This window comes from Paramisgurnus dabryanus, chromosome 6, assembly GCF_030506205.2.
Source record: "Paramisgurnus dabryanus chromosome 6, PD_genome_1.1, whole genome shotgun sequence".
Classification (NCBI taxonomy): domain Eukaryota; kingdom Metazoa; phylum Chordata; class Actinopteri; order Cypriniformes; family Cobitidae; genus Paramisgurnus; species Paramisgurnus dabryanus.
In genome coordinates this window covers 8178473-8206375 of record NC_133342.1, presented here as the reverse complement: position 1 = coordinate 8206375, position 27903 = coordinate 8178473, and the positions used below count along the sequence as shown (strand labels likewise).

General features: G+C 38.3%; 1 protein-coding gene across 2 annotated transcripts; it reads right to left on the bottom strand.

Moving 5' to 3' along the window:
- Positions 1-59: 59 nt before the first annotated feature.
- chico lies at positions 60-27903 on the bottom strand. Of its 2 annotated transcripts, none has more exons than XM_065262365.2 (7): positions 27318-27903; positions 15488-15585; positions 11770-11833; positions 6862-6906; positions 6553-6615; positions 2997-3071; positions 60-2912 (listed from the first exon to the last, which is right to left on the bottom strand). In XM_065262365.2, exons 1-7 carry the CDS (start codon positions 27342-27344, stop codon positions 2685-2687), a joined length of 600 nt encoding a protein of 199 aa, XP_065118437.1. In that variant the 5' UTR covers positions 27345-27903; the 3' UTR covers positions 60-2684. The 2 variants fall into 2 exon arrangements, with proteins under 2 accessions (XP_065118437.1, XP_065118438.1); XM_065262366.2 differs by having other exon boundaries at positions 60-2909.

Below are 27903 nucleotides of genomic sequence, written 5' to 3'. Positions count from 1 at the left end.
TTTTGGATAAAAACATCTGATTAATGCAAATATAAAAAATTACAAACAAAACAAAAGAGAAAGGTCCAATGAATCATTTATTTGTAAGGCACAATAAATACTTCCTTACTGCTCAATCTCTCATTCGGGTATAGTAAATGTTTTAACATTTTATTAATTTTTTTTCTTCTAACTATTTTTTTAAATGAAGTTATAATAACAGTATCCATTACACAAACAACATACATTTTTCATCAGGTACATCATTGCGTCACATACAACACACACACACAAATTTTAAAAATACCCACTACTAAGCTTAAAAATGTTGCAAATAAGTACTGCAATCAGAAGAAGGAGGGGCTACACGTGGAGGTGGGTGGAGTTTCGAAAAAAGAAGAGGTGGAGTACCACCTTAACATCATGCTCAAATACACAGCTTCTGCAGGTTCATTTGAACACAAATCAACGATTTAATAATGCCATCTTACCAAGATAATGTACGAGTCACTTTTGGGGGGGTCAGTTGAGGTCCAGCAGAAGTATAGAGACAAGGGCAGAGGTATTGAATGTGAAGCAACTAAGCAGCCAGACCATTTTCATCTTAACCAATGGGAGTACTGTACATAATGACAGATTTCTGTATATCACAGCATCCACGACTCAAAACTGGTCTTGGTGTCCTCCCGCACACGTTGCATACACCATAAATGTAGCTTTATACATACAAAAATCTTTACAAAATTATATGTATATTGATATATTTATATATGTATATAAACTGGCCCATCGCGGCAGCACGCATCATTTTAAAAATTAACCCTTTCTCATTTTCTTTGGAAAAACTTTTGCGATCAAATTAAATCAAACAGAAATATTTAAAAAGAAAAGAAAACCCATTTAAATAACTAAATTTTGGCATGTATACCACACTGACACATGAGCACTGTCAAAGTGATATACAATGAGAAGAAATGAATTATGGGGACATTTAATTGACTAAAAATCGAAAAATAGGCAGCATGTCTTTAAAACACCATGTCTATGTTTGAAATCGAATACTAGCATACTACTAAATGCAGACTGTAGACAAACATACTATTTTTGGAGGTACTATGGGAAACATATTGCATGCAAAATAGTGTTCAAACAATAATACACTACAATGTTTCATTGTGGCAACCAAGAAAGTTACTTAAAGGGATAGTACACAAAAAAATGAAAATATTGTCATTATTTGTTGTTCCTAACATGTTTGAATTTCTTTTTTCTGATGAACACAAAAGAAGATATTTTAATAAATGATGATAAGCATACGGCTCACTGTAACCATTGACTTCCATAGTAGGAAAAACAATATTATGGATTTCAATGGGTACCATCAACTGTGTGCTTACCATCATTTATCCCAATACTTTCATAATATTTGTTTCAATGCTTATGGCAGCTGTGTGCTAATCATCAAAATAAAATAAAAAATAACTCATACAGGTTTAGGACAACACGACAGCGAGTAAATGACAGATTTTTCATTTTCGGGTGAACTATCCATTTACTTCTGTTAGTCTTGAAATGCGCAATGCATTGTGGGAAACACAATTTTGTAAAGTGTCGTTAATGCACATTTTAGCAGACGTAGTCATCCAACGTATTTCATGCAGAAAATGTGTACACTACGAATGGTAGTATGCTAGTATGCAATTCAAACATCCTCTCACATAACCCAAAACGCACTCATTTGCTAAACCGTGCAACCTTCTGGCCACACATGGAACAACATACACGGCAAACACACACTAGAAAAATCATTTTCAGTGAGAATGGGTCGATTATTTCTATTCAAATCTCACATACCACATGGGACAGTACTGTCGCTTATTGAGACTTGTGACAGCTGAAGGGTTCGAGAGAGTTAACGTCTCTTTAAGAAGATAATCATTGGTTTACATGGATCGCATTGAAACGGTCAAATATAAGCTGATTGATATCTGTGATGGGTTCAGCGCCGACCAATGCAAGTGCTTCACTAACCAACAAGTGTGCTTTTGGACCGTCTTTCCATAATGATGAGAGATCAGTTAGTTAAGATTGCGGGTGGTCAAAAAGAAAAACGATACACCTTTGCTCATCTGAGAATACGGCCGTGATGTGAAAATAAGAGAGATTTTACGGCCTCATGTGCAGATTTCACGTGCACATTTTTGTGTATGCAACATTTATACATCAGGCCCATGGTGTGTGTGTGTGTGTGTGTGTAACCGTAAGAGACAAAAAAGCAAAAATAATTAATTAACAAGAGAAAATAGTTTAACATATTCAGAAGAAAAAAATGTAAGTGGTACCCATGCAAAGATGCTCCGAATGGTTAACAGGGGTGCGTTTTATGACTACTATAATGTATTGGGTGCTCTGATTGGCTGCTTTTTGTTGTCCACCCAAGTCTCTACGGTAATCTCTATAGCTAATCATGAACATCAGTAATAATGCCTGTGAGTGAAGCAAGTGAATCAAAGTTTTGATTCAAACAAATGATTCATTTTCTTCATAACAGAATATTTGGGACAGACTGCAGCGAGGAAGAACAGAGAAAGTGAGATTGAATCTAGTTAGAGAGAGAGAGAGAGAAAGAAAAAAGTGGAAATGGTTTGAACAGATCTCTCTTCCTCCCGTCATCCCTCTCTTTCGTTCTCTCAGTCTCCGTTGTGCTAGTCAGATTTGTCGGCGTCGTCATCGCGGTGGCCGTCGGCTGCGTCGCGTGCGTTCTTTTCTTCTTTGGCCAGGTGAGCGTGAGACGCGAGGATGCTGGACAGCGACAGGAGACCAGAGCTGGAGGTGACGGCGGGCATGGTGGGCGGAGTCAAGCCCATTGGCAGAGGTGCCATGGGTAACGCCAAACCTTGAAGCTGAGAAAGCTGATGAACCTGAAGCTGCTGCTGCGATTAAACAAACAAGCAATGAAACAAAAACATGGAAGAAGCATAGAAATATGGCGAGTAAAACTTTGCACGCACGCTTACCCGAATGATGGAGTTCATTTCAGGAGGAGTGACTTGTTTGGCTCTCTCAATCGCCCCCAGGACCTGCTGCTGGTGCTACACACACGTACACAAATGTCATCATGTCTGTTAAATTCAGGCTAAAGTTTTATAAATTAAATTATGCATCAAAGTTTGATACCGATTTGATATTGATTTCAATTTATGACTTACTCAGAATTAAAGAAATCAAGGTTATAAGAAAGTTTTTATTATTATGTTTACTTTACTTTTTTACTTAAGTGGACCTCAGTTTACAGTTTCACATATGTAAAGCATGACCTTTTGACATGATTATGTAATACGTAAGGTCGCGCTGGTGCGTCACACAGCTAGTGCAAGACGAGAAGTTGTGGTTTAATTCCTGTCCCATGAGCGGGACGCCAAAGTTGACTTCAATATTTTGTAGTAATGGGCAATTGAGGCTTCGAAGCATTTACGAATCTTTTGTTTCGAATCATTGGTTCGGTGCTTGTTTCAAACTGGCCAAAGTCGCGTGATTTTAGCAAACGAGGCTTCATTACGTCAACCGTTTCAAAAATCAGACGATTCACCAATGGGGGAGTTGATCACAAATGAACAGTGTAGGTGAACTCGGGTCACTTTTATTGTAAAAGTTTATAAAACATTCAATCCTTCTGACTTATAACACTTTTTATTGTCTTAATTAAATTTAATAATTCATTTTTGCTTAAAAACATATTTTTAGAACAATCTTGCTATTATTTTGTAACAAGTGTAAAACGTTTGGACAGATCTTGCTGCTTTTACACTATTTTGACCAGCAGGTGTTGCCAGCGTGTATAGTGTGTCGAACGCTTTAAAAAACTGAATCAATTTACGAAGCAATTGGTTCAATTGATTCAAAGCTTCGTTTCTCCCATCACTAATATTTTGCATGTACATTTTTAATCTATCACGACAAACTATATCGTTAGAAAGGTCTTAAGTTTAAGGTCTTAAGGTCATAAGTTTTCATATTTCAAAACCTGTTGGTAGTAATAATAATGCAATGACAGTCATTTATTAATTTGTGACAAGAGTATGCAGCAAACCGTTGACACCTATTGGCCGTTGTTGGTAAAACAACTAAAATAAATATTTTTGTGTGATAAATTTATGTATAAAATATATACTTTATTGCATCTTTTCAATTTATTACAATAAATGTAAACTGCTATACAATTTTTCACCTTTACTGTGGGTTCACACCAGCTGCATTTGAGAAGTCAAATTCACGTCTATCGCGTCTAGTTTGCCGATTGAACATTTTGAGTTTACTCGCTTTATTCACGCGTGAAAGCCGCGCGTGAAATTTTATTCATCGAGACATTCACGCGGAAATTCGCGTCATGAGAGGGGCTTCTGCGACTCTGCTCGCTTCCTGTAATCATGTCACTACTAGAGCAAGCTCCTGATTGGTTAACGCGGTGTGTTTTTCCGCCAAAGTTAAAAGTTTCCCACGGCAACGCTCAATTCATGCAAACTTGACACACAAATAAGGTGGAATCGCGTCTAACGTGCAGTGTTAAACACCTCATTCGCGCCGCGACACCTCCAGACGCGCATCAAGGCACCTTTACATTAACTTAACATTGAAATTACTCGCGCTTGATGACTTTACCGCGGCTGGTCTGAACACAGCATTAGACACTTCCTTGAAACACTTTATAGTAGGGGTGTGTGATATGACAATATTTGATATTGAATGATTAAAATGTCTTCACAATCTACTTTTTCGGAAATATCATTGTATTGTGCCTACGTCAAGTATGCGACAAGTGCAGGTACATCAGGGCGAGTTAAGGGCCGGGTATACCTTTATTTTCGCGTTCCGCTCACGCAAGCACAAGTTAGCGCAGCTTTCAAATGGCGCTTTTCCATAGCATAGTACCCCACGGTTTAGTTTAGTTGGGTCGGGTCAGCTCACCTCACTTTGGCTTGGTTAGCTTTTCCATCGAGTTTGGTATCACTTCGCAGTGGGAGAGATTATAGGCGTGTCTTTATATTTGCGCTGTCTACTGCTGTGACATCATACAAGTGAGAGCGTTTTTAAAAATTTCTGTTTATTTATTTCTCAGTCCGCCACAAAATTAAAATTGGCCACCACGAATAGATGTTTGCACATCGCGTTTATCACTACCTCTGTCTCACATGACAGTTTCTGTTCAAACACCTGTGGCGTTGTCAGATGACGCGCTCCGCTGAGCCTCATTTAAGTTGCGTTTAAACAGATAATGCTGACGTGTTCGTTGCGAACTGGTATGGTGTTTCTGATTCTCAACCTGTGGATGTTTTCATCATTAAAAGGGAGTTTGGGAACTTATAGCAGAGCACAGATAACAACATGTTTGTTCGAGACTAAAGGTAAAGCTTATGTTTACATTATAGCGATGACGCCGCAGTGACAATTCTCTCATATCAATCAGTGATCTACTGTGCTTTAGTGTCACGTTTGGTATCAGCTCGGGTTGCCTGGAACCCCAATCGAGGCGGTACGAAAAAAAGTATCGGGTACTAAGTACTGCACCCAATGGAAAAGCTCCCAAAAGTAAGCTGACCCGACCCAAACTAAACCAAACCGTGGGGTACTATGCAATGGAAAAGCACCAAAAGTATACGCACCGTGGCTACGCACGGATTGCCGTGTTCGACACATACGCAATACAAATGATTTCTTATTCAAATGATTCCTCTACCAGGCGGTCAGGGCAGCACTGATTTGCGACATTTACAGTACATTAAAACATTTAGGATAAGTGAAGAAAAGTATCCACCATTGCAAACAAAGTTTAGAGTGTCCTGTCTCAATATTTTCTTGCGTATGCGCTGTTGTACACGTACTGTCCACGCACTATCCGCGTGTATTTTGTTACCTTGTAGGATTGCATTTTTAAATTGGGGTATTAGTATGGCTGTATTTAGGCTTAGCAATGGCAAATAGTCTTTAGAAAACGTACACGAAAACGAACCGTGATGAAATCGTGATTTTATATTTTTCCCATATCGCCCAAAGTACATTATGTTATAAAAATGTAAAGTTGTACATCACTTTTCACACCTCTACCCAAAAAGCGCTGCGCCAGGTAAGGGTTAAAGAACTTTTTTTTGGCAAAAATGACTATCGTTTCACTAGATAAGACCCTTATGCCTCAGTTGAGATCGTTTAGAGCCCTTTGACACGCCATTGAAACTGTAAACCATTGAGGTCTACTTAAGTCTACTAAATCCTGAAATGTTTTCCTCAAAAAAACTTGATTTCTTCTCAACTGAACAATAAAAGACATAAAGGTCTTGGATGACATGGGGGTGAGTAAATAATCATTTTTTTTAATGAATTTTTTATATTTGTTCCTTTAGTCTGGGTTTTCACAGGTAGGGTCACAATTATTACAATAAACTGTACATCAAAATGATCATACAAACATCAAGAGCCCCATCAGATCCCTTAAGAGGCAACCAAACATTTATTATATCAAACTAATGAGCCTGACACTCATTGTAGTGCATGTATCATAAATAATTCACAAAGTCTGACCTCTTGAGACAGGTACGGCAACACCTGCGCACAGATCCCATTCAATCTCTTCACAATCTCTGCCTGCGGACAAAACAAACACACACATTACTCTTGGATTTACCTCCAATAATGAGACAGCTGGGGATGCTGAAGTTGCACAAATGTGAGATGCAAGACACCTAAATCCAGGATGCTGCATATGCACATGCCATACAACCCAGGTCAACATCTGTGATTTCTCCAGAAACCGCACGCAGGTCTAAATAGCATTTATTTTTAGGAACAATATGAAAGACGGGGAGTAAGAGAGACTGCTGTGGTTCTTACCTGTTTGTGCATTTCAATGTTAAGCCCGTATGACATCTCATAATACTGCAGACAGAAAAAAATGAATTCGATGAGAACACAGCAGTACTGAACACATCCATCTTCATTATATTTGCTACAGTCTCAGACTCTGTACCTAAAGAGTGCATATTGGTACCTCAATGGTATACATATTTGTACCTAAAGGGTAAATATTAAAACCTTATTAACTCTTTCCCCACCAGCGTTTTTTTTATTTGCCAGACAGCGCCAGCATTTTTATGATTTTCTTTTAAATATATAAACATACAATATATTAAATGAAAGAACAGACCCTCTCTGCTTTAAAAATATTATTAATTTATTTATTATTTTATTATTATTTGTTCTCTTTTACCAACTCTCAAATATGGGTAGGTTTCTTAAAAAAAGACAAAATTTTAAACAAAAAGCTGAGATAATTGCATTTTTCTAAAGGACTTTTGTCAGAGATCAGATTGAGAGCGATGATTAAAACATACACAGAGTTTTTACTGTTTTTGGATCAGTGGATTATTCAGTGTTTTATAAGTCGGGTAAGTGCGCCACCTGGTGGATAATAGCAGAAATATGGATTGCCGTAAAAACTTGTCATTGGCAGAGAAGCGTTTTCTCTTAATTGAAAATGGCGGAGTTAAATAAGTACCGTCCCAAGAACAGCTTTTGTATCAAAGTGTAGATGACGAGAGGTCCTAAGAAAACTTCTTTTACATGCATTTGTCGGAAATTGTTTGAGGTTTATGAAAAACAGGTGTAGGTTGACCTGTTTCATTGGCATATAAATGCAGCTGTGGTCCCTTTCTAGATTTACTATTTATAGGTATGGGTTTAAGTAAAAAGATAATTTTGTTTCATCCTTTCAACTACCGAAAACATTTCTGCCAAATTCTTAATAAAAATGATGTTTTATTTGCATTTATTTACTGAAAATTAAAATGGGGGAAAAATGGTCAAAATAAAAATAACAGATTCTTCTGACATCGCAAGGGGAGCCAAATTTCAATGAGCTATTTTTTCACATGCTTGCAGAGAATGGTTTACCAAAACTAAGATACTGGGTTGTTAGTTTAGGTATATATTCTAGGTTAATAGAAGCACTGGGGACCCAGTTATAGCACTTAAAAAAAAATCAGATTTTCATCATACATCTCCTGGGGAGAACCGGAGCAAAAGTAACGCGGGACGAACGTAACAAAACAATTTTCTCAGGGCCCTGCTTACATTTGCATTTCTACGGTGGCCCTGAAGTGCAAACCACAACAACAAATTACTAAACAACAACAACAACAAATTAAAAAACAACAACAAATTAAAAAACACTACAACAAGTTAAAAAACACCACAACAAATAAAAAAAACACTACAGCAAATTAAAAAACAACAAATTAAAAAACACTGCAACAAATTAAAAAACACTGCAACAAATTTAAAAACAAAAACAAATTAAAAAACACTACAGCAAATTAAAAACCACTACAGCAAATTAAAAAACACTACAACAAAATAAAAAACAAATACAAAATAAAAAACACAACAGCAAGTTAAAAAACACTACAACAAATTAAAAACACAACAGCAAGTTAAAAAACACTACAACAAAATAAAAACAAATACAAAATAAAAAACACAAAAGCAAGTTAAAAAAACACTACAGGAAATTAAAAAACACAACTACAAATTAAAAAAACACAACAACAAATTAAAAACACAACTACAAATTAACCCGGTTCAAAAGCTGAACTGCAGTGTCGTCCAATCAGCGATGTCTCATGTTGCCCACTGGTACCTACCTCTTCCGGTAGGTTATTGTAGTTGTGTTTTTTATTTGTTGTAGTGTTTTTTATTTTGTATCTATTTTTTATTTTATTGTAGTGTTTTTTAATTTGTTTGTAGTGTTTTTTTAACTTGCTGTTGTGTTTTTTTATTTTGTTATGGTTTTTTATTTTGTTGTAGTGTTTTTTTAATTTGTTGTAGTGTTTTTTTAACTTGCTGATGTGTTTTTTATTTTGTAGTTGTGTTTTTAAATTGTTGTAGTGTTTTTTAATTTGTAGTTGTGTTTTTTTATTTGCCGTAGTGTTTTTTTAACTTGCTGTTGTGTTTTTTACTTTGTTGTAGTGTTTTTTAATTTGCTGTAGTGGTTTTTAATTTGCTGTAGTGTTTTTTTAATTTGCTGTAGTGTTTTTTTAATTTGTTGTTGTTTTTTAATTTGTTGCAGTGTTTTTTAATTTGTTGTGGTGTTTGTTAATTTGTTGTTGTTGTTTAGTAATTTGTTGTTGTGGTTTGCACTTCAGGGCCACCGTACATTTCAGAGCTGACAAATATTGCGTTATTTCGTTTCCCGCGTGTAGGTCCGGAAGGCTCTTTTCAACTATGGAAAGAAAATTGCTAAAACTGTATTTTTTTACTACTAACGTGTTGTATTTCATGTTTCATGTGTTACAGTACTGATCAATCTACAGGTTATTTAGTGCTTCAGGTTAAAAAGTTTGCATTTTTAGAGTTTTCAAAATAAAAGTAAATTGGGTTTAAATGTCATGAGTTCCCGTTGGGACGAAACTAACAATTGTTACATTTGTCACGCTGCTAATACTGTTGCATTATTTTAAGAATTTATATTATTGCAACTATTTTTTTTTCATAGTGTTCATACGGTTGTTCACAATTGTACTGTTGGGTTGTTTTTGAAACATTTCATAAAACTAAAATTTACAAAGAAAATTTAATTTTGTATTTTTTTTTTTTGAAAAAGATAAAATGTCAAAATATATTTGCAGTTGCATATTAATAAGGTCATCATCATGTATATTTATTAAAAACAAGTGTTACACAAAAATCTATTTTGTTTTGTTTTGTAAATGGTAGTTTTCTCTACAAAAGGATGAAGATGTAAAGAATCAGTGGCTAAAATCATGCCTTGAAAAAGTGATTTACTAAACGTCTGGCCATAAAAGATGGTTCAGTACTCACTTTATTTGGAACAACATGCGTCTCTTACCCACAAGCTGTAAGTATAATTATTACGTTATGTGTTTAGTGAATGTCTAGTTTACTCTAATGTCTTATCAGTAAGTTGCGCTAGCAACACATGTTGCAGTTAAGTTACTGTTTAGCTATAGCCCGGTTAGCTTACATACATACATACTTATGAGTATAAAAATGTCGGTCGTTGTTTTTATTACTTGGATTAATGATAAATTATGTGTAAGGATGTTGCACTGTGTGGAGACTGTGTTAGTTGACCAATCAGAGCAGAGTAGGCTACTGAATCTTTGAATTGCTTCGCACGAATCGTTTGGGGATCTCTGAGAAATGGGGTAATATTAAATTTATAATTAACTCTTTCACCGCCATTGACGAGCTATCTCGTCAATTAAGAGAAAACGCTTCCCCGCCAATGACGAGATTTTCCGTCTTTCCGCAATACCGCTATTATCCACCAGGTTGCCTTCCGCAACTTTTTAAACCCGGAAGTATTTCCCTATGGCAAACGGCTGCATGTCCGTGTCTGTTTTAAGGATCGCTCTGAATGGGATCTCTATGAAAAGTCTGTCACAAAAATGGAATTATCTCTGCTTTTTGCTCAAAATCTGGTGTTTTTGCAGAAACCTACCCATATTCAAAAGCTGATTACAAAAGAACCACTGAAGGTAGGATTAAACGTTTTTTTTTTTTTTTGAAAGCAGAGGGTCTGTTCTTTCATTTGGTATATTGTATGTTTACATATTTGAAGAAGAACATTTTCTGGAAGGCATTAAACTTTGGTAAAAATCATGAAAAACGCTGGCGCTGGCTGGCAACTTTTTTGAAAAACGCTGGCGGTGAAAGAGTTAATAATATGTGTAAAGTATTTTAATCGGTTTTGCACATGAGAATCTTGTGAAAGCAAAACAGATATTTCAAGAAGAAAACGTAACATGAGCTTTTCAGATCAAGCAGGAGGGAGCAGACCAAGGCGGCTGTATTCAGTGTTTATTTCTGGGCTAAAGCAGCTGATCTCTTCATCCGGGCAAGACACTGGAGGTCTCGCTCAGACACAGCTGTTACGCATGCTTGTTTCCATCGATCGGTCAGCGAGAAATCAATAAGTGTACATTGCTTTATCACTCGCAATTCGACTGATCAATGAAACCTGTATGAAAAGGTGTTAACACCCGAGGGTCTGAAGTGAGCAACACGCAGAGAGCTAAAGAAAAACGAATGAAAGATGCTGAAAGGTAATGAATGAGTGAATAACCACTCAGATCTAGAGAAAGAGACAAAACGCAGACGAATCAATAAGAACTAAATAAAGAAACCAAATACAAAGAATAAAGAAAAACAGCAAAGCAAATGACAAAAGAAAATACATACAAACACGTAAAAGAAAAACAGGAACAAATTTCACGGAATAAAGGTACAGAAACCGTCACAGGGACGGTACCTTTTTAAACGTGCTAATATGCACCATTTAGGTACAAGTGTGCACTTTTTGAAAAAGCCCCATCCCCGTAAAAGCGTTTGCTTGCACCTATTTTTTCTGAGAGTGTAGACGAGAATAAAAATGCATAAAAAACCCCAAATGGGATTAAATATTGTGAACAAATGTGCAGGGAATCTTGCGACAGACAAAACTTTATACAAATGGTTGGTAATATAGATACAAATATTTTAACTTAAACATAGACGTTGCACCCATCTGGTCGCATTTCAGTAGTTAGGAAGGTCATAAAAACAATACAGCAAGACTGGTTATAGTATATTAGGTTTGCTCTGTGTGTAACTGTGTGTTCGAACCCAGGAAACACACATACCACTAAAAAACGTGTACCTTGTAATGTAAGTCGCTTTGGATAAAAGTGTCTGCCAAATGCATAAATCTGTAAATGTTATAACTATGCACATTTTACTCACCATGACGTAATGACGCTGCATTTCAGATTTCTCGCTGGCCAGTTTATCACATTCCAACTTGAGACTGACAAGAAACAGACAAAGAAATAAAAATGTTATACTGTTTGATATGACGTTTGTTTTACTGACGAGATACACGGACTCAAACATGATCAACCATGGGTTTTGATGTCATCACTTTTCAAATAAATAAATAATATACATACAGATATGTCTATAACAGAATAAAATAAAATGCTAGACTACAAGTATAATTGAGAAATTCATTGTCTGTCTTTGCAATCATGTAAAATCTTTACATTCTTTGTTACAATTATGTATTTTTTCCCCATTTTTCTCATCTTGCATGCACGAGACACTATTTAACTTTATTAATTTGTGATAGGTGTTGAACAGGCCTTTGGTGTTACATCAGGATTTTAACTGTAAACGAAAAAGATTTTATGCTGTTTGGCTGTTCATTTACGCACCAATGGCGTTTTGGGGGCTGTTTACACCTGTTATTACGTTTTCGCCGACAAGTGGACAAGAGAGACACATTCACGTTTACATCTGGTATTTAAATCCATTTCTTTTGTCCACTTTTGTCCTGATTACTTCGTGGGGTGGTCTATGGGCGAGTCCCTGCCGTCATTTAAACGCGAGCGGGAGTAATGACTAGGGCTGGGTATCGATTCGGATGTTCCAGGTCGATTCGGTTTCGATTCACAAGCTATCAAATTTCGATTCAAATTCCGATTCTCGGATCGATTTTTATACTCGGTTTTCAAATCAACTCAATGAATAAAGATTTAATACAAATACTATATTAATAAAAAAGAACAGTGAACAGCAGTTTACAAGTGGGTAATTAATAAAAAGAAACTATCGTCGTCGTCTTGCTTGCGAAATCTAAGAGGCTGTTTACACTTGGCATTAACATGCGTTTTCGTCGATCGGATCACAAGTGGATCACACGTTAATGCCATGTGTAAATTGTGTTCAAAACGTTTTGAACGCGTCCACTTTCTACCACTTTCAACCACATCCAGAGGTAGTCGAAACCACTTTCGATCGGATCGCTTTGGAGCTGCGGAACGCAATGTGGTTGAATGTGTTCGAACAGCCACACGCGACCGCCTTCTCTCCGCCCATTTATCTAATCTGAGGTACTAAACACAAATTTTACGTCTTTTTTTTACTTCTGGCGTGAACATACGGTGAGCAGCGCTATTTTTAGCCTTTCATTGATAAAACTACTGCGGGTGTTCTCCGTAGTTTCGTTTTGAAAGCGTGAAAGTTGCGCGATCCTATTTCATCAATTGCGCTGAAAATTCAGAGAAAGCTCTTACATACACACGTACAAAACTCTGTGCAGCATGTTTACTTGCTAAACAAGCAGTGGACTCCGACATAATATTAGTTTGCGTCCATATAAACTCATCATTACTCCCGCTCGCGTTTGAATGACAGCAGAGAGACTCGCCCCTTCCTCCTTGGTAACATCGCGCAAGGCAAAAAAGAAAGTGACATCTAGTGAAGAAGACTATTAATTAGATGAACGTTAATCTTATGTTCAATGTTTGCGGAAATAAATATGAAAAAAAAACAGATTCTGCTCTTTGAGAATCAATATTGAATCGACAACGTAAGAAAAAAAGATTAATCGAACAATCAATTTTTTTGCCCAGCCCTAGCAATGACGGGTTTAAATGGACGCGAACTAATATTATGTCGGAGTCCGCTGCTTGTGTTGTCAATATACATGCTGCACAGTGTTTTGTACATGAATATGTAAGAGTGCAATTGATGAAAGAAGATTGTGCAACTTTCACACGCTTGCAAAATGAAGCTAATGTAAGACGCAGAGAACAGCCGCTTTGGTTTTATCAATGAAAGGCTAAAGATAGCGCTGTATACACTGCGTGTTGTTCACACTAGAAGTCAGAAAGGATGTTAAACTTTGTGCTCAGTACCTCTGATTAGATAAATAGATAGATAGATAGTAGGCGGCTTCTCTTGTGGCCGTTCAAACACATGTGACCACATGTGTGTTTTAACCACAAAAGCAATGAGTTGTCGACTACCTCTGAATGTGGTCGAAAGTGGATGAGCTCAAAATGTTTTGAACACCGTTGACACCTGTCTTTAGCATCGTCCACTAGGGCTGTCACCATGATTAAATAATCGTCTCATCGGGATTGTTTGACCTCATTGCAATGATCACCGCAATGATTGCATATCTCTCTTGAATAAACTAATATTATGTCGGAGTCCGCTGCTTGTGTTGTAAGTAAACATCTCTAAATTTTCAGCGCAATTGATGAAATACGATCGTACAACTTTCACACGCTTGCAAAATGAAACTGCGGAGATCAGCCGCTTTAGTTTTATCAATGAAAGGCTTAAATAGCGATGTTCACCGCGTGTTCGTGCCAGAAGTCAAAAAAGACGTAAAACTTCTGTTTAGTACCTCAGATTAGATAAACAGTCGCGTGTGGCTGTTCAAACACATTCAACCACATGTGCGTTTACACTACAAAAGCAATCCGATCGAAAGGGGTTTCGACGACCTCTGAATGAGGTTGAAAGTGGACAATCTCAAAACGTTTTGAACACCGTTTACACCTGGCATTAACGTCGTCCACTTGTGATCCGATCGACGAAAACGCATGTTAATGCCAAGTGTAAACACCCTCTTAATAGCATGTGCCCCTTGGGATCCCGAAAATGCATCCTTTTGAAGACGACTTTCACAGTGCAAGCCTTTAAAAATGACGCCTTCTCGTCTCCGTGTAAACTGCGATAATGGTTGCGTCATGCTCATGTGTTAATTCAGTCTATAGGCATGTGCGGTATAACCAAAACAACAACAGCGGCCTACAGGATTGTGTTTGTGTCGAGTTTATTAACACTTCTCCAACAAAGTTTACAACATTTTGATGCTTTATACTACAGGGTCGTGTAAAAGCGGATCTATTTGACAGTATTGTGGCATGTTTGTGAAAGTTGTCAGTAACGCAAAGGAAAATATTTCCGTTGTTTACTACATCATCTTCCTGTGAACGTAGCCTGAACGCTACAATTTTTTTTTTAAAGCTTTGGAGCGGTCTGCAGGCACATCTTAAAACATCAACACATCAATCTGTTTCTTCTCAATTTCCCTCTTCCTTCCTCTGATGTGTGATGTCCTTTATTCGCTTACACAGTGGCTCTTATCTCTAGTGCTGACAGCTGATGACAGGAAGCAACGTTCACACCATCCTGGTGAGATATTCACACGGGCGGTGTCGATTTTCAGTGATGTTGAGTTCAAATGGGCAAGGAAGGTAAACAACTGAGTGTCGTGTGAGCTTTGACCGAAAGCGTTTATCCAAAAAAAAGGAAAAAAAAAACCCTAACCTATCATCATCATTTACTTGCCTTCATGTTGTTCCTAAGCTTTATGAGTTTCTTTATTCTGTTGAACACCAAAGAAGATATTTTGATAATTGATGGTCAATGGGAATCGTCGACTTAATATCGTTTCTCATATCAATATCTTCTTTTGTGTTTAAAAGAAGCAAAGAAACTCATACAGGTTTACAACAACACAGGGGTGAATAAATGACAATTTTATTTTTGGGTGAACTATCCTTTAAATCCATGTAATGCAATTCAATATGTGGATATGAATGTTTTGTCAGGTGTTGGGCAGGAGGCAGGACTGACATAAACACACTGTTGTTTGTTTGCATACCTGTGATATTGTGCCTGCAGGAACTGAAACTCATCCTTGATGCGATCACAAGAGTCCGACGTGGTGAATTTGAGCGGCTGTGTCGATTGAGACGAAGCCTGGAAAAGTGCCAAAGAAAAAAGAAATCAGATCTTGTGCTGACACATCTAAATGTCCCAGTGACCAATCAGTCACAATCACAGTACAGAACGTCACTAAAACACAGTTTTTCCAGTTATCCGGTTACTAACATGTTGCAACAATTCCACCAAACACTTACGTTTGAGGTTTGCTTAGAAAAAAAGCTTTGCCACAAACAGAAAAGCTTCTTTTCACCTTTGACCTGCTTAAACAGGGGTCACTGACCTACGACCCCAGTACAAGACAGAAAGACCATTACACCAGAGAGAGAGAGAGAGAGAGAAAGAGAGAAAGAGAAAGAGCGAGAGAGTAAAATGGGAAGTGCAGCTGTGTTCAGTGTGAAATCAGACACATTTATTTGAAGACATTGCTGTGTGTGTGTGTGTGTGTGTGTGTGTGTGTGTGTGTGTGTGTGTACTCAAACACAATAAGCTTGACCAGATAAATGTGGTGAAAACTACTGAATTCTTTGTTCTTTTGAAATATAATTCAATTCATTTTTTTTCTTTCGAATTTTTCACAGTACGCATACAATTGCATCTCTCCTCATGTGTGTCACTGTGTGTCTTTAGGGGGAGGTGAGAAATGTGTGTCTCTGTAATCCCTGTAGTATTCATGCTATTAAAAATCAATTAGAGGAACAAAAACCAGCACCATCACCTGTAACCCATAAACATGAGAGACAGAGGGAAAGAGAGAGAGACGTAGAGAGAGTCTGGATTTAAAAAGCAAACACCTAGCAAGTAGAAATTAGAGGTCGACTGATAATGGATTTTACCGATAACACAGGTTGGTCGTACTTGCAGATTAATCGACTGATAGTTAAATGCAGGATCTAGCAAATTAATTACTTTATAATGATATCAAGCAACCAACACATCTCTAAAGAACTATCGACATGAATTTTTGCAATAGGCGATTATTCCATCAACTAATCGGTACCGATTAGCAACTACGGTTGCGCCGATAGACGATACTATGGTCAGAAATATGGCCGATAATGGGCCTTTATGACGATAGTTGGCATGTTTGCCCATCAGTTTCAAATTTTTATCATCATATTCATCTTCGTTTCACTTTAAAATGGGCATTGCATGCTTTTCCTCGCATGAAAGGGTTTGGGCTACACAGGGCTACACTTTGCGATTTTTCTCCATGGGAAATGAGACCATGATTCACATTCAGATTAAAAAAAAAAAAAAAATTATTGCACTTGTAAAAAACGTGCTACACAGAATTTTCTGTTATAATAGTTTTTTTTTATTGAATAATTGACAGTAATAAAAATATTACAGCAGTGTAGCCAAATATAAATTGTATGAAAAATGAACAAAAATAACACAAAATTAAATAATTTAAAATGAAAATAAAGACATTGTTGCTAGGGGGGAAACAAAAAATTATATAAAAATATGAAAATAATTACATGCCTTTAGAATCTGAGAGGCTTTCTGATTTTTTGAGGGTAATATTAGATCAACATAGTGTACAATTTCTTCTTTAAATACTTTAAAGCACGGTTTTCGCCCAGAGAATTTACATTTATGTATGTGGAATTTCGCCATTAAGATAATGAAATTAATCACGTATGTGTGAATTTGCAGGGCTCCAGACTGCCCCCAAATGGTGGCATTTTGCCCCTAAAATTTGAGAGTGTGCCACTGAATTTTACATCCAGTCGCACATGTGCAACAAGTAAATTTGACCTTTTTTCCAAAAGTCCACAATAAAATGTGACACTGAATTTGAAACAGCACATTGTACTTTCTGCATCTATCATTAAAGTATTTATGTGAATATTTGGTTAGCATGTTGATTTATGGTGTGTGCCCCTAAATTTTCTGGTTGCGCCCCTAAAATTTTCAGTTGGGGGCCACTGTGCTCCTAGTGAAAAAAGTTAGTCTGGAGCCCTGATTTGTTTGTAGAGGTAGGTCGACCGATATGCTTTTTCTCTGGCCGATGCCGATGCCGATTTTTTAGAAATCAGGGCAGCCGATGGCCGATATGTTTGGCCGATTTTCTATATGTACATAATAATCAAAATGTTCTCATCATTATTAGCAGATATTTTAAATGCAAAAATGTCACTATTTAAGTCAAAGTATTAAAAAAAATTATGACTGGTCTTTCTGAAGAGTTTTACAACCTCCTCTGCACCATGCATTTATCAGACACAGATATTACCTGACACTCTGCTGTCATCATCTTTGATCAGTTTTTTACCATGGCTTTTATTGCTTTGTAGGATAAAATCCTTATTTGGTAGACCTGATAAAATATTTATTCATCATAAAGTTAACATAGTAAATGCCCATGGTTTTTAGTTGAGACTGTTATTTAGGGCAAATCTTTTTAAACACATTTACATTCTCATTTCTGAGACGCTATAAGTGACTGATTGTGCTGACAGTGACGTCTTGTGACTTTAGTGTTGGGACAGATCTGTTGTTTCAACCGTTCATTCAAACGAATCCGTTCAAAGGAGTCAGTTCGCGAATCGGACGCGCTGTTATCTAATCCAGGCTGAGCAGCGCAAAACTGTAAACAAAGTCTTACTGTAACAACACGAAAAACATTTCCTTTGTGGATATGATTTGGTCTTCCGACCTTTCGCCATCGGGTCAGTTTTGTTTTGAGTAATAAAAGCAGGGAGACAGAAAGCGTGCGGGCGCGGCTCTTCTCTCTCTGTCACGCAAACAAAACTCATCATCACTCATTAATCACATGAAATGAGCCTAATCTTTGCACGGACAGTGCACCGCGAGACATAAGCCCGTCGCGCTGTTGTACTGGCTGCTTAATTCGCGCGATCCGCCATCATTTAGTAAAGCTGTTTATGAACAAGGCATGGCTGCACACACACGAGATGGGAGCGAGCTGCTTGCAGCAAGAGGCAGCGTCATGAGTTCTACAACAGCGCTTAGGTGCCCGCAGATGCGCCTGCCTATTAATCGGCCTAATTTTGCAGCAAAATCGGCCAAAGCCGATTTTTTAAAATATGCCAAAAATCGGCCAATTAATCGGCCGGCCGATAAATCGGTCGACCTCTATTTGTTTGTCCTTCTGATTTACAAATAAACCTAATAAAACATGTTTCCAAAGTAAAGCAACATTTTTGTCAATATTTTTAACAATGAAGTCAAGTATATGTTGCCAGAAAACTGCAACTACATTACAATACCAAAACAAATGAATGGCTGTCTCTTTAGAAGAAACGCAAAAGCTCTGTTATAATAAAGTGTCTTAAAAGTCACTTTCCTTATTTTAGACGCCTTAAGATTTGAGTAATTAAAAAATTATTAGATGTTAAACATAAACAATGTTAACATTAATCCGGAGGTCGCATTACGCATGACAAATTGTACTGTTGCTGCAACCTGAGCAGTCTCCTAGCTGCTACAAGCACACTCTGAAAGTGGTGGTGGAGGGTAGAGCACACAGCCCCGCCCCTCCCCCTGTCTGCAGAAGAGTGTCTGATACCAGGCACTGTTGCGCTTTTCTACCACATGGGGGAGCTGTAAGTCATTTATACATGGAAACTACATAGTGTTGCTTTAACAACCGGATTATTCTTAGTTAATCAGAAATTGTTGTAATATGTTTATGACTTGCAAATGTAATGCTTAGTTAACTTAAACCAGGCTGGATGACGTATGCAGCCTGCATATGCGACTTTCGGAGTTTGCAGCCTTCGGATTGAGAAACGTCCAGAGGTTATTCCTTGCCTTGCGCTTTTTCCTCTCTTTTGTGTGAAAATTGTTGCTCCAAATCCATCAAGTAAACCGATTGTGTTAAGGTCTGCCGCCTTTACACGTCACACGAGTGAGCAAGTTTGACTGATATAGCATCTTGGATTGTAATGTAAATACGTGAACACTTGAATGCAGCATCTGAACACAGGGAAACATATGCAAGTGAATCGCCGTCATTTAGAAATAAGATCACATTTATGTATGAATCGAGAGTGTGATTTGTGATTAATCTTGCAGCCCCAACTCTGACTCTTCCTTGCACCCGAGCTTGTAATACGCATGGCTCTGACATTTCCTTGCACTAGAGAGGTTGTTATGTGCACAGGGTTTTAAAACCATCAAGCGCGGTGTCCCCACTCCCTGGCATTCAGGAAATTTCAGAGCGCCTGGGCTTTAATGATGTGCTCGGATTAATGGTATCAGTTCTAAGAAAGTTGCAGTCATGACAATGTTGCCATTAGAGTAAATCAGCTTATCTTATTGTTCGCCAATCAAGGGGCTTGTTATAAATGAGTAAAAAAGTAACAAATAAATAAATGAGTAAATTATCTCAGTTGTTTCTGTTTTATTTGTCCTAAGCAATTTTAGAAGAAACATCCGAGACCAAGTTGATACCTCAATAAAACAACAACAACTGCGAACTCAGTTGCTGAGTAATAACATTTTCCAGTGACAAAGACAAAAGAGTCAGTGAGGGAGTAATGGGAGTCACGGGACAACAACAGAGACTTAAAACATCAACAGTTAAATTACTAGTATAAAACAAAAAAATATAATAAAATCTTATTGTTTGGGGTAAATGCCCTCCAATGTTGCCCCTTTTGTGATGCTAATAAAGGACTTTGGCCTCCCTGCCCTAGACATCTGCCACACACACACGCACGCACACACACACACACGCACGCACGCGCACACACACACACACAATAACAGCTCTCCAGGGTCTTATCCGCATTTTTGTTTCCAAAATTGCGGCTGGTGTGTTATTGTAGCACAGGAACAGACAATGTAGCGCACTCAACTCCCTCTGAAACAGACAAAAAACATCTCGCAATTACACCCATTCTCTGTATGTGTGCATGTGTGTGTGTGCGTTCACACAATGACTGAGCTTCACAAACACATTAACAGCTGTAGCAATGTGTGTGCGTGTGTGTCAGGGGGGTTTAACCTCTGTCTATTGGGGGTGTTGTAGTGAGAGAGGGGGGTCTTGTTAATTCAGTTGTCTTTAATAATGTCCCACAGACCCCTGTACACCCTCACAACACAATGCCAACATAATGAAGCCAGACCTCTGTGTGTGTGCGACGCTTGAGTGCTCAGCCTTCTACACACGTGTTAATAGGAAAAAGAGAGTGGTGTGTGGTTGCTAAGGTGTTCGGTGTTGGTTGCCAGGGCCTTGCTATGAAGACAATGAAGATATTTTGAGTGGCAACAGAAAGCGTGTGCTAAACGCTCACGACTATGGATTGCCTTTGTTATAAAGTTATAATGAAATGTGACAATTACACAGTTACATCAGTTCAAAATGAAAGAAATTTTTTGCATCAGGCTCATATATGATAGCACAGTGATTCTATTGATCTATTAAACTTCTCAGAAGTTCAGTTTCTGAAAACTTCATTGTGGGTTGAAAAGAAAGACACACTTTCATGGGACTTCTTAACTAAAGCTAATTTAGGATAAAATTGAAAAACAAACTTTGAACGGAGTTTGGTGCATACAACTTGTACTGCACTATTTACATTGAGAAGTTGAATGATTCCTCAGATGTACATTTATGCATCTGAGCAGCAGGGACGCAGCGCAACGCTCCGACCGGGCAGCAGGGACGCAGCGCAACGCTCCGACCGGGCAGCAGGGACGCAGCGCAACGCTCCGAGCGGGCAGCAGGGACGCAGCGCAACGCTCCGAGCGGGCAGCAGGGACGCAGCGCAACGCTCCGAGCGGGCAGCAGGGACGCAGCGCAACGCTCCGAGCGGGCAGCAGGGACGCAGCGCAACGCTCCGAGCGGGCAGCAGGGACGCAGCGCAACGCTCCGAGCGGGCAGCAGGGACGCAATGCTCCGAGCGGGCAGCAGGGACGCAGCGCAACGCTCCGAGCGGGCAGCAGGGACGCAGCGCAACGCTCCGAGCGGGCAGCAGGGACGCAGCGCAACGCTCCGAGCGGGCAGCAGGGACGCAGCGCAACGCTCCGAGCGGGCAGCAGGGACGCAGCGCAACGCTCCGAGCGGGCAGCAGGGACGCAGCGCAACGCTCCGAGCGGGCAGCAGGGACGCAGCGCAACGCTCCGAGCGGGCAGCAGGGACGCAGCGCAACGCTCCGAGCGGGCAGCAGGGACGCAGCGCAACGCTCCGAGAGGGCAGCAGGGACGCAGCGCAACGCTCCGAGCGGGCAGCAGGGACGCAGCGCAACGCTCCGAGCGGGCAGCAGGGACGCAGCGCAACGCTCCAACCGGGCAGCAGGGACGCAACACGCTGGCCAACAACAAGGACGTTGCACACTGCCTTGGACCTGTAAGCAATCAATCCGAATAGCAACATAAAACACACAGCAATACCCTGGTTACCACCACAAAACATGCCATACACAGAGCAATGCAGTCTATTAATGAACAACATCTTCACTTCAGGTAATAGCGCATGGGTTTATGTATGTTAACTGCATTTCAGAGACGACTGCTTTACAAACAATACCCCGATTTGCCAATCGTTTACAACTGATTGATGAAGCGGTTCCAACGATAAAATACCATCACAGGCGGTAAGTAAATGAAAATTTTATCTCAAGTGTTTTGTTTGCAATTGCCGCATAAGTGCATTCAACGTACATACAGCTGTGCTGTACTCAAAACTCTTTATCTCCTCCCACCATACGCTTCAAGAGTTCTGACTTTTTCTTAGAAAAAAACGGAAAGGCAGTTCTGTCTTTTATAAATCTGACAACACGAAAGACTCTTTGGACATGTAAAGGATGAAATACTCTTCTATATGTATCCAAGATTAACATGAGATTGAAAGAAACTCTGTGTGTTCTGTGATCTTTAATCAACCAAAAGGCTAAAAAACCTCTAAGACCAAAGACTAAATGGAAAAGTCAACAGTAACTTCTAATCCATGATTTGAGATCCTGCCATAAATCTTCTCCTGATGGCCATTTCTGCTGACATTTAAGAGGCTTAAAGCCCAGTTTTGGACAGTGTACTTAAAGAATTCATCAGTAGCAAGAAGTCATCAAAATAACATTTAAACCAAGAGTTATATTAATCTGTTATTTCAAGACAGATTTAAAGAAAAGGGTCTCAAATAATCCTTAAAGGTGTCAAAGAATGCTTTGAAATAATCTGTTAAATGGTCTACATAGAAGGTTTGTGGCTTTATTAAGTGCAAAAATTATCTAGAGATGGTTTTTCATGCCCATTTACAACCCTAGAATTTACTCTAAGAATTAAATGGTCTATTATTACCTTATTTGAAAGAGTCATGAATAATAATGTTAAGCTCTGCTCTGATTGGCTGTTTCTCATAGCAGCTCCTTCAGTAGCTCTGTGTGTGAATAAACGGATCTTATGTTTGAGTCTGTATCAGATAAAGATACAGAATTTGAGGAATAATCAATTGTTTGGAGATTGTTAATGAATGTTTTTTGAGAGGCAAGTTTGTGTTTTTTCCAGTATGGACCTGCAAAACGTAACTGTAACGTCAATAGTAGAACTTTAGCCTAAATGCTAGCATATAGCATTAACTAGCATAAAGTGCTAAATCAGCAGTCACAACTTTGACTTAGCATTGTAACAACATTGTACTTAATTACTTAATTTAAAGTTGGTTTTATGTTGAGATTGCATTTTTGGACAAGGGTTGATCTTTATGCAAAAACATTTTACACCTATTATGCAAAATCCACTTTAATAAAGTGTTTGGGCATAAATTTGTGTGAACACAACTACCTTACAATGAAAAAACACCCTGCCTTTTTTAATCCCCAATAAACCAAATCAGTCTTATTAGACATGCTGTTTTGATTTTCTTGTTAATGTGATGTCACACTGATTAAGCCCCACCCACAGCCACTGACTGAGAGTCCTGCATTACCATTGTGTAATAGTAATAAAGCAGTCTGCAATATCTCAATAGTGAGATAGTGTTGTCTCAGATTGCATTTACAGTGATCAGATCTATTTTAACTAAATGCGCTTACTGTCTCTTTTGATAAAGGAGTGAGGAGCTGCGTCTCGGTTGCATTTAAAGAAAAAGAAGCTCCCACATAAATAGGCACATTTTAGACATGCTTTAATAAACGATCTGTGAGGTATTTTGAGCTTAAACTTCACAGACACATTCTGGGCACACCTGAGACTTATTTTACATCTTGTAAAATGGGCATAACAGGTGCGCTTTAAAGTAACAGTGGGACAGCTAGAAATATAGAACAATCTCATGGCATTGAAATTTCTTACATTTAGATGTCAAACAATCCCATTCTTTTATTTTAATATTCTCAACGTTTATTCTCTGAAATAGCAAAAAGGCTTTATTTAAAGTAGGCCTCAAACATGTCCTCTCACGAGGAGGTTTTCATTAGCGTCTCTGTGTTTGTGTGCCCACATATGTCTGTGTGTGCATTCGGGGGAAAGGCAATTAGACTCGAGTGCAAACAAAATAATGACTGGGGACTCATTAACACAAGCTGCCCACTGTGTGCACAGGAACAATTCATGGAAACGATACAATTAAGCCTCTATAGGGAGGGAACCAGGCAACTGGTGTGCAAACAAGCATCTCGGACCCAGAGACCCGACCTAAACCAGAATACATTCACAGCCACTCTCATTTATACATGCTGCCTGAAACCTGACCACTGTATTTACATGGGTTTACATAAGACCGCAGAAATACAATGACATGAAGAAGCCACTCGTGTTGTTTTTAGTATTTATCAAAGCTTTAATGTGAAACCATTATTATTGTCTCTGTGGTGAACACTGATACATATTTAGAGTTAATCCTTTAAAGTGATCTATTCCACTAGATTTAATGATTATTCAATGCATCCCGGGACGGCAAAATTCATTTTATAATTCAGACAAAACAACGGGTTTGTAACAATTTCACATCATCGTAACATTAAATTTGTTTCTGCAGCTCAAATGGAAGAGCAATGCATTAGCAGATAAAATGTATACCTTTTACACTGCAAGTTGCTTTGGATAAAATGTAAAATATAAATTTGGATATAATATATAAATATAAAACAAAGTGTTTGCAAGTAAGAGCATGAAAATCACAAATCTAGATTAAGTTTGGAAAACGTACGGAAAGAGGATACAGAACAAACGCTGGTACTCAACAGCCATTGTATTACCATAATTGATCAAAACGATAATAATCGATTATAAAATTTATTGTATTTCATGCATTCTGACGCAAGGTGTTCAAAAAAGCAGGTGAGCTTGAAACAGAGTATTTCTCGGCCAAACTCACGCCTCCTATTTCTTAAAAGTTTCTGAAAGTTTTTTTTTTCCGAACATGGGTACCGCTTACGTACCATGGATAGACATTACGTATCACATTCCTTTTATGGGCACTTCCCCCCGAAAAGCACACCCACATGTCAATCAGTGTGAGCGAGAACGACGAGGACGCTAGAAGTCATCACTTCATAAATCAAAAAGATTATATTAGTAAAACTCTGTAGTAGTGTGAAGCTTTTGCACTTCTAAAAGTGGACTTCTTTATGTGAATACCCTGATTTTGTGCCTTATTTAGCTATAACAAGTTTCAACTTTTATTTGCTACAAATAAAGCTTGAGAAGCGGTTATACATGCCGTTAAATGCTTTTTCGACTGGCCGAATAAGAAATTTGAAATAAAAATAAATAAATACATTTTTATTTATATGACTTCGGCGCATCAATTCTGCACCCGGAATGTGCATAAAAAGTCTGGTCAAGCGCATAAAAAGTCCGGTCAAGCGCATAATTCCCAAAATAACCGCGGGCCGCCACAGAATCAACACTGGCCGCCACAAATAGATATTTCATGATTCCCATTAACATTTAAATGTTACTATTTAGAACGGCTTAATTCATTGCAGCGAGCGCTCAGTGCGCCTCCATCCTCCCTCTCTCGTTGTGTGCAGCGCCAACAGCGCGCGCCTCCGCCCCCCTCCCCTCTCTTTGCTACGCGCCTGCGCCTCTCTCAAATAACAGTGAAAAGTATTTAACTCCGTGTTCCTCCGTGTTCTTTCTCTTTTTCGCGTAAACGTCAACAATCACGGATGTTACGGCTGATCAAGTTCATCATGAGAGTAACTTAACAAAAGGTTAGCAGTAGTGTTTCCCACACATACCCGTTCTGATGTGAGTCTGTGTCCGAGCTCTCTCCCTACCGCGGCATGCCCATGCACGTGTTCTGTAGTAACAGCAACTGTGTATTCTCTCATATTTCTGAATTTGCAACAAATTGTTTGCGCTATACGCGATATACAATAAAACTACCACTCGTATTTCAAATAAAAAACGCTCATAACACAACAACACTGATGAGAAGAGCAATATCAGTTCAGCCTCAATGTAAACGTATGATGATTTTTCAGACAATGTCACGTTTTTAGCAGCAGTTAAAGAAAGAGCTGATTGGATTCAACAAAGAGTTACTGAGTCGTGGGTCGTTACTGGGTCCTGTTTAGTCACTATTTTATAGACAACAGAATAGAAACTATGTAAAAATAGCATTCAGTTGTGTTAAAATGCAATATAATGTGATGGATCAAAGAGTAAAACACGACGCAATGACGTCACATATATGCTAATCAGCGTGTGACGTCATCACCGCCACAGTATCTCAAAATCCTGTGGGAAACACTGGGTGCACCCCTAATCGTCATATGCTCAATAACCATAGTAAAACAACAAAACATCTAAAAACATGCCATTTTTATTATAAAATGTCCACAAAGCATGATAATTAGAGGTGCACCGATATATCGGCCGATAATGCATGCTATGCTTTTCAATGAATTACGGTGAAATGCCGCTACATCCAAAAGCCAGAGGGCGCTCTTGTGCAGAAACTCAATATGCGCTGCAGACAAAGAACCATACATGCGCAGCTCCAGGAAATTGCTTAAGGATATATTTATATTGCTATTCTTAAAACCTTTTCAGATATTTTCATGATAATAAAGAATATGTTATTATTAAAAAAAGGAATATTGCTTTTCAAAAGCCGTAGTACACGAAAAAGTTGTGAATAATATCGGCTGTGCGATTCAGAATAGTTATCGGCCACGTATTATTAGTATATATATATATATATATATATATATATATATATATATATATATATATATATATATATATATATATATATATATATATATATATAGGCATTTATCGGTGCAAGCCTAATAATAATATACTTACCCAAAACCATACCACATGTCCAAAGAAACCATAGTATGCTTAAAAACCATAGTAAAACAACAGTACATCTAAAAATGTGTCAAACACAGTACTATGCATATCCATAACCACAGTACATGTCCAAAGAAACCATGGTATGCCCAAAGATCATAGTAAAACAATAGTACACCTGAAAAGATGCCATTTACTTTGTACCATGTCCACAAACATGATACTATCCTTATCCAAAACCATGGTACATGTCCAAAGAAATCATAATATGATCAATAACCACGGTATAACCAATGAACATCCAAAATATGGTATTAACATCGTATCATATCCACAAAACACGGTTCTATACCATTATACCAATGTTAAAGCACCATGGGTAATTTTTGGTACTGCATTGCAACCTGGCACGTGTACTTTCGTCAACATAAACGAAGGCATATGCTGGAAATCTGAATGGTATGAAAAAGCAACAACAATGTATGCAATGCATGCATTAGTAGGTGATTCATTGTATTACTGTAAGTGAATGAGACGCTTACCGAGTGCCTGGCTTGTGGAAACATCATATCAGACTGTTTAAATGCGCTAAGTTTATTCGCCTTTGTATATGAAGTGATGTGGCTGTAGATCCTCGTCCTCTTTGTTTCGTCGTACTTGATCAGTAATGCTTCAGTCTGATCTCTTGAATAGATTTCCTGGATCTGATCTCCAGTGTTACAAGATGATTTTTTTTCTTCACCACACTTGTTTAGCCTTTCGAATAGCAATTACACAACAGATTGCGTTTACTATGTGACATTGCGGTTGCACATAAGAAAAATGAGTCTTCGGTTGAGATAGGCCAACATGAACGATTAATCCACGGGCAGGCTGATCAAAGCTGAAGTCAATGTTCAGACGCAATAATAAAGTCGAGCTATGCGGCTAATGCTAACAGTTAGGTTTACTGTGAAGTAAATGCGCAAAATGCATAAAAACGAGTGTAAAAGCGTCGACGTGTTGTCTTATAAAACTGATTTTTTCCGTCTGTCTGCCTCGTCGGAGTGAAAAAAGCAGATTGTGTTAAGAAATCATGCGTCTTCCGTCGCTTCTCCACACTCGTATGGACGAGCTCATGTGACGACG

What these genes read in the sequence shown, in the direction of transcription:
- chico (XM_065262365.2), bottom strand. Translation starts at nt 27,344, where the DNA reads ATGATGTTTCCACAAGCCAGGCACTCG. An exon ending in CTGCAGGCACAATATCACAG is followed by an intron (nt 11,834 to 15,487) that starts GTATGCAAACAA and finishes GTTTCTTGTCAG; the next exon opens with TCTCAAGTTGGAATGTGATA. An exon ending in TGCAGCGTCATTACGTCATG is followed by an intron (nt 6,907 to 11,769) that starts GTGAGTAAAATG and finishes TTCTGTCTGCAG; the next exon opens with TATTATGAGATGTCATACGG.